The 18,977-nt window shown below is 35.4% G+C and overlaps 1 protein-coding gene across 3 annotated transcripts in view; it reads right to left on the reverse strand.

Annotated features, from left to right (window-relative positions):
- Positions 1 to 18,977, reverse strand: part of CTDSPL2 (CTD small phosphatase like 2) — an 89,350-nt gene that overhangs the window by 22,390 nt on the left and 47,983 nt on the right. For all 3 annotated transcript variants that reach the window (XM_001502842.7, XM_005603070.4, XM_023618516.2), the window contains exons 3-7: positions 12,785 to 12,923; positions 11,099 to 11,248; positions 5,217 to 5,432; positions 1,479 to 1,557; positions 1,083 to 1,194 (exon numbers count right to left, since the gene is read on the reverse strand). In XM_001502842.7, the coding sequence (XP_001502892.1) occupies positions 1,083 to 1,194; positions 1,479 to 1,557; positions 5,217 to 5,432; positions 11,099 to 11,248; positions 12,785 to 12,923 (696 nt within the window). The remainder of the gene's footprint in view (positions 1 to 1,082; positions 1,195 to 1,478; positions 1,558 to 5,216; positions 5,433 to 11,098; positions 11,249 to 12,784; positions 12,924 to 18,977) is intronic.

The following is an 18,977-nucleotide window of genomic DNA, read 5'->3' on the forward strand; positions in this document are numbered from 1 at the left end:
CTCTGTTACATCTCTTTGGCTGGGCAAAGGCTAAGGTGCTGAACTCTCAAAACAGAACTATATATGCTAGTTAAGATTTAAATAATATGCTTTTCCTCAAGATAAATTTTTTATGAGAACCAAACCACATCTCCAATACAGGGTACCAGTAACCACGGCTAAATAAAATGTTTTCCAATATTATATAATATATATTTTTTGCTAATATCAAGAAATTGCAGGCACATGATAAATACAGTGAACATATGTTAAATTTGGTTAGCAAAAGATATGCGATATTCAGTTGTCAAAGCTTTTCTGGTACCCTAAAATATAAATTTTTAAATCACACCCAGAGAGCATATTAAAGGTTTTTATTAGTCAGCATTAAGAGATTTTGCTTCTGAGAATCTATTAATAAAAAGTTATTGGTATTAATGCTGAGGTGGCATCCCACATGCCACAACTAGAAGGACCCACAACCAAAATATACAACTATATACTGGGGGGCTTTGGGGAGAAGAAGGGGAGAAAAAAGTTATTGTTATTACATAATATGCAAAAAGAAGAATAGGAAAAGGAGTATGGTCTTGGATAAGGTTAACTCATTGAGACCCAGATTATATTTGGTCCTTTAGGAAAACATGATCCTGACCCAAAAAAAGGTGAAATCTAGGAAAGAAATAAAATTAGAATTTATTGGAAGATTTAAAAAGAAAAAAGTAATCACAAGGGTCTCAGGAGTATGTGGGTAAGAATTAATGTATACACAAAATAAATATATATTTTATTTATACATTTCTTATATATATAATTATTCTTATATACATATAAATTATATATATATAATTATTCTTATATTTCTTAAATATATAAAAAAATAAAAGCCTAATTTATTTTCAAAAGGTACCTGATACCAGCAAACTGGGAACCCTCACATTAGACTATGCTTAAAATAAAAACATTTCAGAACATCTAAGAGATGTTTATAGGTAATGTGTAAGGCTATTCATCACTTGCATTCTTTAGGTATTTTGGGCTAGTGTTTTAAAAAAGGAATTTAACGCCTTTATTTTCCCCACCTCTACGGATAATATACTCACCAGGTCTAAAACTAGGGAGAATTCTGGTGTGCTTCTTGTTTTCAATGGAAGAGCAGGTTTCCTATTTAGTTGTTCTTCTGTCAGTGGTGGAACGTGTTTGATAAAATAATAGCTATAAACCAAATTTTAAGAAAATTTCAACATTTAAAATTTCTAATATAAAACATATTACTAAATTCATCTTTAAATCTTTAATTAAATAATGCTGATTTAACCTAGTAAACCAAACTTATAAAACATGTAAATAAAACTGAAAATATACAAATTAGTATTTCAGTAACTCAATAAAAGTACTAATACCTACAGATCACATGCTCTTTGCAATATACCACTCAGCCACCCTTCCACACGTGTACTTTCATTCTGCTCCAAGAGGGAAAAGAAAAAAATACTCACGGGTCAAATACTTCCCAGTCTTCTTCATAGGTGGCCTCTGCATGGGCTGATGAATAACCACTATCTGGAGTTACTGGTGCTATTTAATAAAGTGAGAAACAAAATGTTACTTTTACCCACTTAATGCTTCCATGAAGTATACATTTTTACTGCCTTTATATAAGATCCTCCTGAAGCTCTGTGTATATGAGGTTAAAGATAAGACAGAAATAACTTGTAAACGGTATTTAAAAGCAGATTTATTAACACACGGATCTAACTCCAGAGCCAAAGGAAAACATTACCATTATAGACAAAACGTCAAGCTAGATCATGGCCAGCAGAATTAAAATCCCTAAAAGCTAATAGAAAATTTACTACTTATTACTAGACAAATACACTCCACAAAAATTCAGTATCTACCTGGATGGTGTTTATATGTATAACCATAAAAATTTCATGGTGCTCTTATGGCAGAAATACTTCACAAAGTGCCCTATACATAGTTAGTCAATATATGTGTGTGGACAATAGACCCAAAGGTACTTTTTTTTCCCCCTGAAGAAGATTCACTCTGAGCTAACAATTTGTTGCAAATCTTCCTCTTTTTGTATGTGAGCCGCTGCTACAGCATGGCCACTGACGAGTGATGTAGGTCTGCACCCAGGAACGGAACCCGGGCCACCAAAGTAGAGCACACTGAACTTAACCACTAGGCCACTGAGGCTAGCCCCAAAGGTACTTTTCAATCCGAGGTCCATAACAGTCTTTAAGAGGTTCATGAACTTCTTGAAGACTTATGAAAAACTGTTGTATCTACATTTTCCCAGGAATCTCAAGACTGTCTATGATCTTAAAAAGTTAAGAAATGCTTTCTATAGAAATCACTGCTTTAGAATACCCATTATTTTACTTCTAATTTATAAGCAACTTAAAAATAATCAAGAAGCAATTCTATATTCCATGACACACAGTCCATTCTATGTTTGAGCTAAAATTGTATCAATTGATAGAGCTTTAGAAATTATGTTGAGAATTTTCTAAGACAATAATTACAACTTAAATTCAAGTAGAGGACAAAGATAACTTACAAGCTAAACAGGTATGGTCTCAGAGATAAAAGTTTAAGATGGACACTGAAGACTGAATGTTTGTGTCCCTCCCTCAAATTCATGTTGAAACCTAATCTCTGATGTGATGGTATTTGGAGGTGGAGCCTTTGGGAGGTCATGAGGTCCCTGGGTCATAAAGGTAGAGCCCTCATGAATGGGATTACTATCATTATAAAAGAGATTCCACAGAGCTCACATAGCTTCTGCCTGTGAGAACACAGCAAGACAGCTGTCGGACCACCCCAGTGGCTGAGTGGTTCAGGTCTCACACTCTGCTTCAGCGGCCTGGGGTTTTGCCGGTTCAGATCCCGGGCATGGACATGGCACCGCTCATCAGGCCATGCTGAGGTGGTGTCCCATATAGCACAACCAGAGGCACTCACAACTAGAACATACAGCTATGTACTGGGGGGCTTTGGGGAGAAGGGGGAAAAGAAAAAAAAAAAGAAGACAGCTGGCTATGAACCAGAAGGCAGGCCCTCACCAGACACCAAACCCACTGGCACTTTGATCTCAGATTTCCCAAGATTTATATAGCATCAAATGTATGGTAGTTTGTTAAAGTGGCCAGAAAGGACTAAGACAGTGGAACTCAATAAGAATTGCTGTAATCTGTCTACAGGAATGGAATATTGGTGGATAACAGTGTTTCAGGACAAAAATTAACCTTTTTTTTTTGCTATTATCATGTATTAGTACCTTCTGAGATAGAGCCAATACAGAGTGTACGTTCAATGAATGACAACAGATGTAAAGCAGAATTTTTGTTCATTTGTAACAACTGTATGCCAATAATGGTTCATCAGCACAAGGTGATAATGGAAAATATCTATCTTCCAACCACTTTACTGTTTCAAATTCCTGTTAACTTCAAAGAAAGGGTAAAAGTAATATTTCATGACCTTCATGCTACGTATTTTTCATATTTCATCTCATTTAACCTTCAAAACCCTGAATTATTATACCATTTTAAAGCTAAGAAAACTGTCTCAGTTTAAATAAGTCGTCCAAAGTCACACGGCTAAGTAAGTGGTAGAGCCAGCCTCCTTCCTTCCTGTTTTCTTTGGCTACATTCTGGAAGTTAAGGAAAAGTAATACTTTTGTCACTTGTACTCGTCTTTTAAGATCAGGAAAAATTCTACTTCTATCCTCTCATGATCCTCCCAAACAGAATAAGTGCAATGTGCTGCCTCATCATTTTGCTCATTTATTTATAATAGCACTCACCACACTATACAGTAATTTTTGCAAATACTTGGCTCATCAATTAGATCACGTACTCTTCAGGGTCAAGGAGCATATCTTATTCATCTTTATAAACAGTGCCCCCCACGAAAAATAGTTGTTCAATAACAGAATAAATGAATGAATGAGACAACTGGAGTTGTCTTTTCTTTTCTCCTCTAGAAACCACGAAGATTATAGAAATCCCTTCTCTATTTTCATAGTTGTCAGAAAAAATAAAAAGGTTTATACAGCAGCACAAAAATATTTAAAAAACATCAAACAGGAAGCCAAGAGCCCTGGACTTTGATCTGTATGTTACCATTCACTAGCCTGTAAGACTGGGTAATCAGCATAAAATGATAGGTCAAGAGGTTCATTTGCAAATCTTATCCATCCAAGGATGAACTATGTGCATAATCCATGTTGATTTGCTTGTTAAATTCAGTATCATTCCTAAGTTATAACATTATAATTTAACTTTATAGATATTAATATTATAAATATTATGTTTAACATTATAGATATTAATCTGTAATGAACTTAAATCTTTCCTCCATTATGTTGCTTTTCTCTTCATATTGATATTATTAGATTGCACTGTATAGAAGTTTCATAATATATGCATTTTTTCTTTAAATGTTTTCTGCTGTTTCAATGATTTTTTAAGTCTCCCCTTTATATTCAAGAGAAGAACATCATTCTACTTCCTTATACCAAACTATATTTCTTCACCAATATACATGTACTAACTCTCTCAAATACCTGGCACCATAAGGAATAAAAAAACAAACCTAAAATGAAAGTCTAAGATCTCCCTCTGGGAAAAGATGGCCACCTTCAGTTTTATTTCTGCTTTTAAGCATGATGAACATAATTTCATCTTTTAGCTTTATATGTCTTTATCTACCACAACCCTCTGATCTCACACATTTCTACATTTCCATGACAACTGGTTGAGGGACCCAACAATTGTGGTAGGCTTTCATAAGGATCCAGGAACAGAAGCTTCTTTTTTGGGAATGTCATCTATGTATGAAACAAATCTGAAGGAATGAGACTGCCTCTAGGTAGAGATTTCAGACCTAAGGGTCTAAGACTGGTGCAATTATAATAAGCATGTTCATAAATATGAGCATATATTTTTCTAGTTGTGTTAAACGTCTCCGAGTAATAAGATTGATACAAATAAACTTTAAAATGACTAATACTCAGTCAAAACAACCTTTAAAAAAAATTCAATTTCAAAATGTCTCCCAAAATGACTGGATTTTTGGGAGAAAGTTTTATTTCTAATTTTAATTTTCTTAATTTCAAGGGAGACAACCTTACTCATTTAATCTCCCTACTTAAGAAAAAATATGAAATACTGTATTTTTATAAACTATTTGTGAAGATGCATAATAAAAGGAATTTTCTTCACCTGTAAGGGGTGGGATATCACGATTAACTGTTTCTTCTGCTTCTTCCAAACCATTATTTATCGATGGCCTCACTTGAACTGCTTGATTTGAGTAAGCTGCTCCATTAGTTGACGTAGTAGTACTGGTAGAGATCTCATCCACCTGTTCCATATCAAGTTGTTTTACTATCTCTTCAGCTTCCACAGCCTGTCCTGGGGAATCGGATCCTGATGTTCCTGAAATCATGAGTCAGTGTACTCACAATCATTTAAAAACTCAAAGGTTGGGGGGTGGGGGGCGCAGACAGAAGAGCCGTTGTTTAAGGGTACAAACTTACAATGAGTAGTAAATAAGCCCTAGAGATCTAATGCACAGTGTAGTGAATACAGACAACAATATTGTATTATAATCACCAAACTTGCTAAGAGATTAGAACCACTAAAAAGGATAATTATGTAATGTGACAGAGGTACTAATTATCATTACAATGGCAACCACATTACAATACATAACTAAATCAAATCAACACTTTAAACATTATAAGTCAAATATATTTCAATAAAAATTAAATTAAAATTTAAAAAATAAAAACAAATATTTAGAAAAACTAAATGTGATGAACACAAATCTGAGGATACCATTGTTTAGTAAGTCTTTTCTAGACAGTACAAACAACGAGGATTAAAGAATATTATAAGCTTGAGCAGTATTTGTGAACAAAGTTTTTCTTAAGTGTTCAAATAGTTTGGAAACACCCATTTATAGTGAAACAAGTCATAATTTAGAAGTTTTTTTAATTTTACTAAGATATACCTGAGATAACATTGTGTACATGTTGATTTAATACATTTATATACTGCAATATGATCACCAAACCAGCATTTAGCTAACACCTATATCCCACCACCTAATTATCATTTCTTTTTTGTGTTGAGAACATTTAAGATCTAGTCTCCAAGCAACTTTGAAGTATATAATACAGTATTGTTGACTACAGAACTACTTTTCATTAAGGCAAAGATCATTTATTATGTGCCTACTATGTGGTAGGCATTATACATATCCATTATCCTCTAACAGCTCCTGATCCTTCCTGTACTAAGCATCCTAAGCCATTGTAGGCAGCTGTAATTTTTAAACCAGAGGCAGTTATCCATGAATGAGCTAACTGTTACCCTAACCTCGAGACCCTTTTTACTCAGAGACACAAGAAAAATTTCTCAACAAGATTCATCTCAGTAACAGAGACTGAGGTTAGTTTCCTCATTATACATAGCCATTACCTAGATGACTCTGCTGCCCAATCGTTCTGCCACTATGGAATGACCTCAACTCTTTCCATTTCTTTACAGAACCCTCCAAATGTCATTTTCAACAACAAAATCAACCTCCAATACTCTCACCTTCCTCACAGAATATTCCTTCTCCCTCACTGCTTTAGATTTAACCTCTTTCCAAAAAACATCTCTTTTCCTGATACCCTTCCCTCAAAGCTCTTTATTCTCCCATACTCAATGTACTAACTGAATCAGAATTCACTTATCTCCATTGCCGCTACCACTCTTGGTTTTCTATTAATGTGCAAAAATGCCTGCTCCAGGAGACTGATGTCACCTGGCTATATAATTCTTCACTTACCCCCACTCCTGTCATCTACCATCTATCGCCAACATCCTCTCTTAATCACAGAGGAATTTAACACCTAGCTACCAGTTTACTGCTCCATTAAACCCCTGTCTAGTTGTTATTAGAGATGATGTCAATGATTCATCCAATGACTAATCCTCAAAGGTCTTGCACTCTTTAGCTCCATTTTCATTCATAATACTCTTTAGCAATTATTACCATGGCCGTAATCTGGACATCAACACTAAGAAACTGTTCACCTCTGAAACCTAAAATTCAAATATATTAGTCCTCTACACAACCTCTTAATCTTCTAATTATCTCTCTGATGCTCTTATTAAGTGCAGTCTTCATCTTTGATAAAGACCTGTCTCTTTTATTCCAAACACATCCCTCAACGGCTTCTTCCCCACCCTCCTCATCTAGTTAGACTTCATGATGTAGCACTTAAATCACTTTCAAGCCAGCAACCTCAGTGTCCTTGTTCCCTTGTCTTTACACTGTCATCTATCATAGAAATTACTTTTGAATCAATCTAACACACTTCTCAAGCACTACTCTCAGGCTACTGAAGAGAACAATTATAAAGAGTGGTCATACTCCAAATAAAATCCTGGAGGATTTTATTAATCTTAGCTAGGCCTATAGCATGCTGTTCAGTACTTGCCCATGGGTCAATCAGCTTCTTTACTTACACTCAACAGCAAACATTTTTTTTTTAACAGAATACTTTAATTTAATTTTTTTTTTTTTGAGGAAGATTAGCCCTGAGCTAACTACTGCCAATCCTCCTCTTTTTGCTGAGGAAGACTGGCCCTGAGCTAACATCCATACCCGTCTTCCTCTACTGTATACGTGGGATGCCTACCATAGCATGGCTTTTGCCAAGCGGTGCCATGTCCGCACCCGGGATCTGAACCAGCGAACACTGGGCCACTGAGAAGTGGAACGTGCGAACCTAACCTCTGCGCCACCTGGCCAGCCCCAACAGCAAACATTTGAAACCTTCACTATCCCCTCCAATCACTGCCCCCAGGACACCATCTCCTCCTTCAAAGAAAAAATTGTAACTTCAACTTCTTCTGCCCGAACAACTACTTTTGCACACACCTTCCCAGCTTCTTTCCTCCAGCATCGGAGAAAAATGTCTCTTCTCCCAGTTTCAATTCTAATTCTTCCACCTGTTCCCTGGCAGCATGGAATCTTTATTAGTTATCCTTTTTCTTCTATTTTCAACCTCTTCCTATTAGACTCTTCCCTGAGGCTTAAAAACATGCTTGTCTCTCACAAAAATACAGATCATCCCTTGAGGCCTTGTGATCTAATTTCTTTCATATGCAAGTTCCCCATTACAGTAATCTACACTGGCTGCTTCCTGTCTTAACCTCCATTTTACTCTTTTTCCCCAAGGATGTCAGGCTTCCAACTCCAACCATCCCTCTGAAACTGTTCTGGCAAAAGAAACCAATGACCTTTTAATTGCAAGGTTCAACAGTATCTTTTCAACGCTCATTTCCTTTGCTTCTATCTTTACAATTATTTGATCCTGGGTTTTGATATTCTCTCTTCCTTTGGCTTCTATGACACAATTTCCCTTCTAGCTTCCTCCATGTTTCCTTTGTTGGCTTCTTTTACTTTGTCCAGTCCTTAAAGGTTTTCCAAGATTCTAGTCTTAGTTTGTTGAACCAAATAGATCATTTACTCCACTGGTTTCAATTAAAACCTGTAAACTGATAATCTTAGCATGGTCTACTGTTTAAACCCAGATTTCTAAGCTCCACATCAGAATGACAAATTGCTACTAGACATTTTTATTTGGTTGTTTCATAGCATCTCAAATTCAGCATGGCCCAAATTAAATTCAATTAGCTATCTCCCAGGATCTTACTTCTCTCTCTTGAAAATCTAACCTTGTGTCTCTTAATCTCTCTTCTCTTTCACCTCCAATCTGTGCCCCAAATTTATCCGTTCCGTATCTCTGATCCTTCTTTTCTCTACCACCACAATGAAGCTCACATGAAGTCTCACATGCATTACAAGTCTACTAATTGTTCTCCCTGCATCCAGCCTCTTTAGAATCTAGCCTACACACTACTGCCAAAGAGATCTTTAGAAGACACAAATCTGTTCATATTACTCACCAGTTTAAAACCTTTCAAACATCTCCCATTGATTAAGGATAAAGTTCAAATATCTTACCATGTTAGCTCTATAATCTGACTTCTGTATAGCTCTTTTTGTTTTTTGAGGAAGATTAGCCCTGAACTAACATCCGCTACCAATCCTCCTCTTTTTGCTGAGGAAGACTGGCCCTTAGCTAACATCTGTGCCCATCTTCCTCTACTTTATATGTGGGACGCCTACCACAGCATGGCTTGCCAAGCCGTGCCATGTCCGCACCTGGGACCCAAACCGGGGAATCCCGGGCCGCCGAGCGGAATGTGCGCACTTAACTGCTGCACCACTGGGCCGGCCCTAGCTCTCCTATCTTATCCCTGACTCCTCAAATATAATGCTCCATCTATGACAAACTAATTTCAGTTTCTCAAATACACTATGCCTTTGCTCATGCTGCTCCCTCTACATGGAATGCCCTTTACCTCCTTTCAAGATTCAGCTTGTCTATGAAGCCTTTTGTGAGCTGCCACCCAGAATACAGGACGACTCCACTCTCTGAATACCCTACTACCCCATAATTCTATCAATGTCCCTATAAAAATTTATTATAGTTATTTACATATATCTCCCCATCTTGTAAAAAGCAGGCTCCTTGAGGACAAGGACCATGTGTTAATCATCTTCAAATCTCCAGTGACTAACACAACAGCTGGAACACAGCAGATGCTCAGTATTTGCTGAATGAACCAAAATCTTCAGATCATCCCTCCTATTTAAGTATAATTATCCTCTCTCACAAATTAAGAGGCTAAAGAATTTAAAGAACTGGTCCAAGGTAACATGGTTAAACAGCGGCAGAGCGGAATTTTTAAAAAGTTTAATTCCCAAGCCCATTCTTTTTCCACTACACCAACAGTTCCAAAAATGTTCTATTTGAGGTACCATTTCTACAAGATGTTAACAGACGCTCCACAGAAAAGAGTTCTTGGTCAAATATCTCTAAGAAATATCAGGTTAAACAAAGTTAAAGGTAGTTTTTTGTTTTGTTTCTACTATAGGATGACACAGTCCTTAAATGTGTTAATACGCATTATTTTCGCCCCCAGGGCATTTTGAGTTTACAGTGCACCATTTTGCCTTTTAAAAATTGCATTATCACTCAGAAACATAATTTAAATTAGAGTTTAAATAACCTGGCAACATGCACTTAATAGCAATTTTCCATGAGCCCAATACTGTACCAAAAAACATGACAGACACAAAAATAAAGACATGATCTCTTGCCCTCAAATAACCTAGAGACTAAATTATGATGTATGAAATTAAGTATTAATCATCAGAAAAGACAGGGCACTAGCTAAATCTTTTTTAAAAATATGTTAAGAAAGAAGTAAATTTGATTCTTTTGCAAAGGCGCTAAATAATGAAAACCTTCAATTCATTTGAATTAGGGTAGTTTTACTATTTGTCTAAATTGAAGATCCCTAAGGAGAAAAAAAATCAAGCAAATGATAATACAAATAAATACAAATAAACTATTACAAAAAATGACCTAGTTTCAGCTCACTTAAAATATTCAATGAATTCCATTTAATGATCTAGAATATTGAAAATGCTTTTGGATTCTTTCCTGGACACACTAAGGATAACAGAATTCATCTCAACACAGAAAAAATAAAACTTTCCCTCCAGCACAAAGTTTATCATCTAGCTTTTCAGAGAGTAAAAGAAGAGTTCATTCACTTCAATAGAATTTAAACATAACATATTTATTTCAGTCACTAAAAATAATACCTTTTAGGAGCTGTGGGGTTTTTTTATCTTTTACTTTTTGCTTGAGGAGGATTAGCCCTGAGCTAACATCTTGGCTAATCCTCCACTATTTTTTGTATGTGGGATGCCTCCACAGGATAGCTGATGAGTGGAGTAGGTCTGTGCCCAGGATCCAAACCCACGAGCCCAGGCTGCCAAAGCAGAGCATGTGGAACTTAAACCACTTGGCCACAAGGGCCGGCCCAGGAGCTGTGTATTTTTAATGAGGCTGAAAACAAACATAAGACACTGACAAAACATGCCAGTGAAATCAAACAGATCTTCTAAAAAGCGAGGAAAACTATTAATTTTTTTAACCTAAACTATGGTTATGGTTTATACTTACCATTTTTATTTGCTGGTGAAAAAAAGTTGAAGACAGGAGAAAATATGGTCCCCAATAAGGTAGTCCTTGGAGGACTGCCAGAGGAAGGATTATCTTCTAATTTCCCATTTTGTTTTACATGTTGATTTGTCATTTCATAACTACCAGCTTCTAAGAAAGAAACAGAAGAAAAAAGTTGCAATCCAGGTAACAGGACTTTCAGAAATTTGTTCTAATCCATTCATTACAAAAATAACTTTTTTCCTTCAAAATAGTTCACGAAAACTGATTAACATTAGTGTTAGGAAAAATTATTATTTAAAGAAATCCTGAGGTAAATCACTTGTAAATCAAATGATCTTTATAACAAATTTATTTATAATCCATTATAAATGCTAAATTTACTGAGTTTTTTCAAAGCAGATTTACATCTAGAATTGTATAAAATGAAAGACTTCAACACAGTATAACAGAAAATGAAATAAATTTTTTAAGTAAACAAATTACACTATCAAAAACACAAATGCAAGATTTTGTCTTTGTTTATTTACAATTTGAGATGCTGCCTACTTCATAAAACCCCTCCTCCAATCTACTTCTAATGAGTAACAGCTAAGTAATTAGAGGCAACACAGTCTATTGAAGCAGAAGACTACATATAGCAGTGTCAAATTACTTACGGATATCGAGGCACCAATTCAGAGCAGTTAGGAAGAATAACCAGTTTTTTTTTTAAGTTTCTTATGAATAAAAAACTTTCACGGGTTTTCAGAAAACATAAAATAAAACTCAAACAAATGTTCTGATTTATCATCGTCAACCCTCCACAGCTTTACCTGGTATCTATCACATTTCTTTCCTTCTTTGCCATATAGCTCTTTTAACTTGTTTCTTTATCCCTTTTCTCTCTAAAGGTCAATTCTAACAATAGAAATACTACATTGAGGGGAAAGAGGTAAGGAATTATTATTGCTGTTGTGCATAAAAGAGCGTTAGTTAAAAAGCAGCCCTCCATGCTCTAAATTGTTGTTCTTTATAGCTTTCTCTGCTTGTCCTTGGTTTTCTCCTTTTTGACTTTGAGGAGCTTCTCCGTGATACAGTAAAGTATCGACCTAGAACAGGGTTTATCAACAGTGGCACTATTGACTTCTGGGTTGGGTAATTCTTTGTTGTGTACAATCCTGTACATTGTAGAACGTTTAGCAGCGTTCCTGACCTCTACCTGCTAGATGCCGGTAGCAACCCCTCCACAGGTTGTGACAACCAAAAAGCCCTCCAGACATTGACAGTTGTCCACTGGGAACAAAACTACCCCTAGTTGAGAATCACTAGCCTTAAGTGATCCAAGCCCCCCCTGAACTCTGAAATTCCTGGATCCAGAAACAAATTCTTTGTATATATCTCAAATAAAGTAGGTCAAAATTATTATTGCTTTAAGGAATGAGTTTATTAGAGGTCAAAAATATTGCTCCATATACATTTTCATGCTAAATAGTATAAAGCTAGTTGCTCTGCCTTCATTGGTCATTTTAATTCAAAGTAGATTTACATTAGGAAGGCAAATTTTTATTTCAATTTGTGCTACTAATATTTAATACAAAGAAGATTAAAAAATAAGGCAGAAACTGCTCAAAAAAACAGAAAAGAAACATGTCAGGTGAGATCTCTACTTACACCTAATAAAACAGTATCTAAATATTAACAAACCTCCATTTACTTGACTTTTCCGTCTTACTCGAGATATCTGTTTGTTAGGCTTTTCTCCTGCTCTTGGTGTTGATGTAATCAAATTATTATCTATATCACGTTCAATTCTACTCCGTTTCGAAGGATTTTCTCTCTCTTCCTTAAGATATAAGAAAAAAAAAACATGCATTGAGCACAGTCACTCTGCCTTATAGGTAACACTTTTAAAATGATAAAATATGATATGCACTCCCCCCATTCATTGAAGCATTATTTACAATAGCCAAGATATGGAAACAACGGATTCATCAACAGATGAATGGACAAATGAAATGTGGTGTATCAACGGATGAATGGACAAATGAAATGTGGTGTATATATACAATGGAATATTATTTAGCCATAAAAAAACTGAAATCATGCCATTTGCAACAACATGCATGAACCTTGAGGGCATTATGCTAAGTGAAATAAGTCAGACAGAGAAAGACAAACACCATGTGATCTCACTTACATGTGGACTCGTAAAAACAAAACAAAACAAATCTCCAAACTCATAGATACAGAGAACAGATTGGTGGTTGCCAGAGGCAGAGGGGTGGAAAGTGGGTGAAATGGGTGAAGGGAGCCAAAAAGTACAAAATTCCATTATAAATTAAGTAAACCATGGGAATGTAATGTACAGCATGGCAACCACAGTTAATAACACTGTGTCGCATACTTGAAAGTTGCTGACAGAGTAAATCTTAAAAGTTCTCATCACAAGAAAACAAACATTCTGTCACTACATATAGTGACAGGTGTTGACTTACTATGGCATTCATTTCACAACGTATACAAATATTGAATCACTATGTTGTACACCTGAAAGTAATATAATGCTGTATATCAATTACACTTCTATTTTAAAAGAAGATAAAATATGGTGTAATATAATTTCCCCTTTTTTTCACATCCAGGAGAAATAAAACAGAATTAATACTCAACAGAAAATTTGACAGTGTTGTAAGAATATTTATTAATGCAATTACAATATACAAATGTAATTATAGCATCGTCACAATTCGGATCCCTTCCCCAGGGTCCATTAAAATTTTTCCATACTGTAGAAATTCTGAATTTTCAGCAATTTTTCCTTATTCTTAGAATTACCCAAAAGAACAGAGGTCATTTCCTTGAGCATTCAGGGTAACAGAGAGAACCCCAATGGAATTTGCTAGCACATGACATATTACCAAAAATGACACAAAAATAATAGACTGCCACTGCCACATCCCCAATGCCAACTTCAATTCTTTAAATGCCCAAATTAACAGTCAGGAGTCTACTCCTTAACAAAGGTTTCTATTCATTTCCTTATATGGAGTAAATCCACATGATCAGTTTACACTATTTCTACAGTATTACTGACTAAAATAGTATATTCCAAGAATAGCCTGATCTGTTTTTCTCCATTTATTCATCTATTCTCATTTGTAAAATTTTTCTAGAGTCACCTACCACGTGAGCGATTTTCTTACACAGTGTGATATTGGCCTATAATTCCTTGCTGCTTTAATGAGATTACCTGAAATCTTTTGATAAGAATTAGATTTTTAAATCCATATTATAATTTATACATATAACCAACATTCTTATTCAATAGGAATAAGCTCTAATTTTTTGTATTCAATGCTTTTACACCACAGCAAATAATATAATACACAACTATGCATTTTCGAAAGGTTGAATATTGTTTTATTATTTCTGAAACAAACCTTGGTATTGTAAATAGCCAAAATTACAATTCCCTATTTGGATCAAAATAGAAAAAAGATAATACTATAAACATCATTCAATATAGAACTTTACTTTTATTCAGCAGTTTCTATAATTTTATGTAGCTCCATCAAAACAATAGGTCATTATAGCACAAAATAATGCTTCAGTGACCCACAACAAAATTCCTCAAAATTTTACTGTTTATCATTCCCCTGCATTTTAAAATGATGAACAGGAAGTCTCATATCCCAAACATGGGATTTCCATAACTAGAAAATAAAGAGGTTCTCTTTATAAAGTCCTTCAAGAAGAGAAATAATGCCGCAAAGCCAATTACACTAAGCTCTGGCATCTTCTTGAAGAAATCTCTTAGTGCATCTACTATAACATAAATACATACATCCCTGAAAACTTCGTATTCTGCAACACTAAAAACAACAAGGGTTACAGAAAAAAATGGGTCCAGGAGGGTAGAGAGAGATATGTTGGTGCAGATTAGTCAATACCCCTGTAACTCTGTAACCAGAGCACTAAACAAAAACAAAGATTGGGCTCTCCAGAGATACCTTGGGACGCCCCAGTCAGGCAGCTAAGGGCAGCTGAAACACTACCTCAGGGCTTAATAAAAGGTATTAAAAACAGAGAAGCGGAAACAAGGGCTTATGGGAACTGAGAAGAGAAGCTTTAAGCCAACAGGGTTGCCAAGACAGATACAAAAGAAAATGCAAACTGCCACAGAAGAGTCCCTCCTAGATGAGGTCATGACTTTTACTTAAAAACTGGTGGGGGGAAGGTTCATGGAAGGGGGTGGGGCAGACATAGGAGAGAGCTTTTGCCCCCATAACAGCTGAACTGAAATTTTTTTACTTTCCTGATGAACCATGCAGCCCAGGGTTTCACTGGTTTGAATCCTGGGTGCAGACATGGCATCGCTGGTCAAGCCATACTGAGGTGGCATCCCACATGCCACAAACAGAAGGACCCACAACTAAAAATATATACAACTATGTACCAGGCGGCTTTGGGGAGAAAAAGGAAAAATAAAACCTTAAAACGAAAAAAAAGAAAAAAAAAAGAAATACCATACAAGCCAGCTATCCCACTACTGGGTATTTATCCAGTGAACTTGAAATCAATGATCCAAAGAGATTTATACACCCCTATGTTCACTGCAGCATTATTTACAATAGCCAGGAAGTGGAAGCACCCCAAGTGCCCTTCTACAGATGAATGGATAAAGAAGATGTGGTGTATACATACATATACACAATGGACTACTACTCAGTCACTAAAAGACAAAAGCATCCCATTTCCAACAACTTGGATGAACCTTGAGGGTATGATGTTAAGCGAAATGAGCCAAACAGAGAAAGACTAATACTGCAGGATTTTACTTATACGTGGAAGATAACAAAATACATGGATAAAGAGAACAGATTAGTGGTTACCAGAGGGGAAGGGGGTTGGAGGTTGGGTGAAAGGGGTATAGGGGCACATATGTACAGTGACGGACAAAAATTAGACTACTGGTGGTGAGCACGGTGAAGTCTATTCAGAAATTTATAAATAATAATATACACCCAAAATTACACAATGTTATGAACCATTATGATCTCAATAAAATTACTGGGACAGGGGGGAGAAACAGGTACTTCTACTTTCAATGATAAAGAAACTCACTGAAATAAAGACTTATCTGCAGGTACAGAAAATGAGTTAATATCTGGTCTACAGAAATTAGACTCTTCCCTTACGGATGTGGCCAGACTTTCTGTTTGACTCTATTTATCTGGTACTAGCATCAACTAATCATCAAAGAGCTTCTTTACCCATGAACACAGGGTAACAAACACAAGTGGCGAATAATTTTTTAGCATCTCAGTTTATCCTGGAATACTTCGTGTTGACATTTGCAATGACTGTGCAAAAGCAATAGAGGATATAACTACTGCCACTTTAGCCCAAACTAAGGCACTGACACCCATTAGTCACTGTATTCTTCACTGCCACATACTTGCACGCGGGGTGGAGGATAATGCAAGCTCTACTTAAGAACGTCCTTCTTGAAGGTGTAAAAATAATTAAATCTCAACCGTTAAATATGTGTTAACATTCTATATGAGATGGGAAGTATTCATAAAGCACTTCTGCCGCAAACCTGTGTGCTTCCACAACTGTCTTGAGAAAAAGCATTTGAGTGATTGTTTGACTTGTAGACTGAATTAGACTACTTTTTCCAAAAGAAAACTATTTTTACTTCAAGTACATATTTTCTGAAAAGTGAACAAAGCAAGCCTGTCACTTCAAGAAAAACTGACAATTTTTGATGCCAACAATAAAATTTTATTGTGAGCTTTCAAGCAAAAATTGGAATATTAGAAAACCTGGAGCCAGCAACATGAGCTTGACAGCTCCCCAATACTTAAAGACTCTGCTGAGATCAGTGAGGATGCTGACAAATGTGATGTTTTTTAATATTGAATGACAAAATATGTCCATGTGGACACATATGTGGAAGAACTGCATAATTCAGTGAACCAATACTTTCAAAATAACCAGTGCATGATGTTACAAAGTCATACATAGGTAAACAATGCTACAAAGTCACACACAGGTAAAAGATCCTCCAAGTGCAACACAGACCAATGAAAACATCATTGCAGTGCTTTCAAATTCAATCTTGGAATAAGAGCCTAAGGAACTAGACCAAGATTTGTCAAGTTTTGGTACAGTATCCACAGAGTATCCACAATTATCTAAAGAGGGATATTAAAATGCTGCTCTCTTTACTAAATATATGTTTGATTTCCTAGATACGCTTCAATGATAACTCAAATCACCTTCTATGAAGCCACTGTTAAAGAGATGTGCAAAATTGTAAATGATGTCATGCCTCCCACTAATTTCCTTTTCATTTTGAGAAAATAGTTAAAATGTTATTTGTATTAACATGTAGTGGGTTTATAATTGTAATTATAAATGAATAGATATTTTCAAGACTCCTCAGTTTTAATATCTAATAAGATATACTGATACATATAAACTACATAAGCAAATGTTTTTTACGGTTGTCAATAATTTGTAGGAAGATCAAGAATCCTGAGATCAGAAAGTTTAAGAACCACTTGCTTGAGAGGAACTACTACTGAAATCACAAGAGAAAAGTTAAAAAGTAACCCCCACAAATAGGAAAAAATTTGAAGTGCCAGTTCACAAGAGATCCACACATGACCTACAAGTACACAAAGATACTCAACATCACTAATCATCACGGAAATGAAAAATAAAAACAAAATGAGATACCACCCCACCCCTGTAGAGAGGTTAAAGTTAAAAAGACTGACAATATCAAATACTGGTGAGGATGTGGGCAACTAGGACTATCAGACATTACTAGATAGAATGTGAAATAGTACAAATACTCTGGAAAGCAGCTGGGCAGTTTCTTAAAAGTTAAACACACTTTCAAAAAATGGTGCTGGGACCACTGGATATGAAGATGCAAAAGAATAAAGTTGGACCCTTACCTTACATCTACAAAATTAATTCAAAATAAATGAAAGAGCTAAATGTAAGAGCTAAAACTATAAAACTCTTACAAGAAAACTAAGGCTGAATCTTCATCACCTTGAATTTGGCAAAGGTTTCTTGGATATAACACCAAAAATACAAGCAACAAAAGAAAAAATAAAAAACTTTGACTTCATTAAAACTAAAACTTGGAATTATATCTCAATAAATCTACCACCAAAAAGATAACCATACATCTATCATGACCCAGCAATATCAATCTTAATTATTCACCCAAGTTTAAATTAAATATATGCTCACACACGGTCTCAAATATAAAAACTCATAGCAACTTTATTAATGATAGCCAAATAAGGGAAACAATCCACCTGGAGAAACAAATTATGATATGTGATGTACTGATAGAATAGAATACTACTGGGTGAAGGAGGTGTTACAGAATAAATCAATGGTTGTCTAGGCTGATGCAGAGAGACTGTCTGCAAAGACTGTAAGGGTACTTTTGGTCATGGGTGTATAAATCTGTTAAAAAAGATGAAAACATACACTTTACATGGATGTGTTTTATTCTGCTTAGTTATACATCAACAAAGGTAATTTTTAAAAAGCCAATATAGGAGATAAAAGAGAATTCTGAAAGATAATTAGTTCATCAAAAAGAAGGCAGGATTAGAACAAGAGAGAAACAAATAACAAATGGGGTAAATACAGAATAAATAATAAAATGGGAGAATTTAAATTCAATCATATTAATAATGACATTAAATGTATATAGACCAAAGATGACAATCTGAATAGAAATACACAGTGGGTATTTATACACAGAGCGGAAAAAAGTATATCATGCAAATACTAAGCAAGAAAGCTGTGTGGCTACATTAATATTAGGAAAAGTAAACCTCAAGGAAAATAGTACTACTTG

This window comes from Equus caballus, chromosome 1 (assembly GCF_041296265.1).
Source record: "Equus caballus isolate H_3958 breed thoroughbred chromosome 1, TB-T2T, whole genome shotgun sequence".
In the NCBI taxonomy this organism is placed as follows: Eukaryota; Metazoa; Chordata; class Mammalia; order Perissodactyla; family Equidae; genus Equus; species Equus caballus.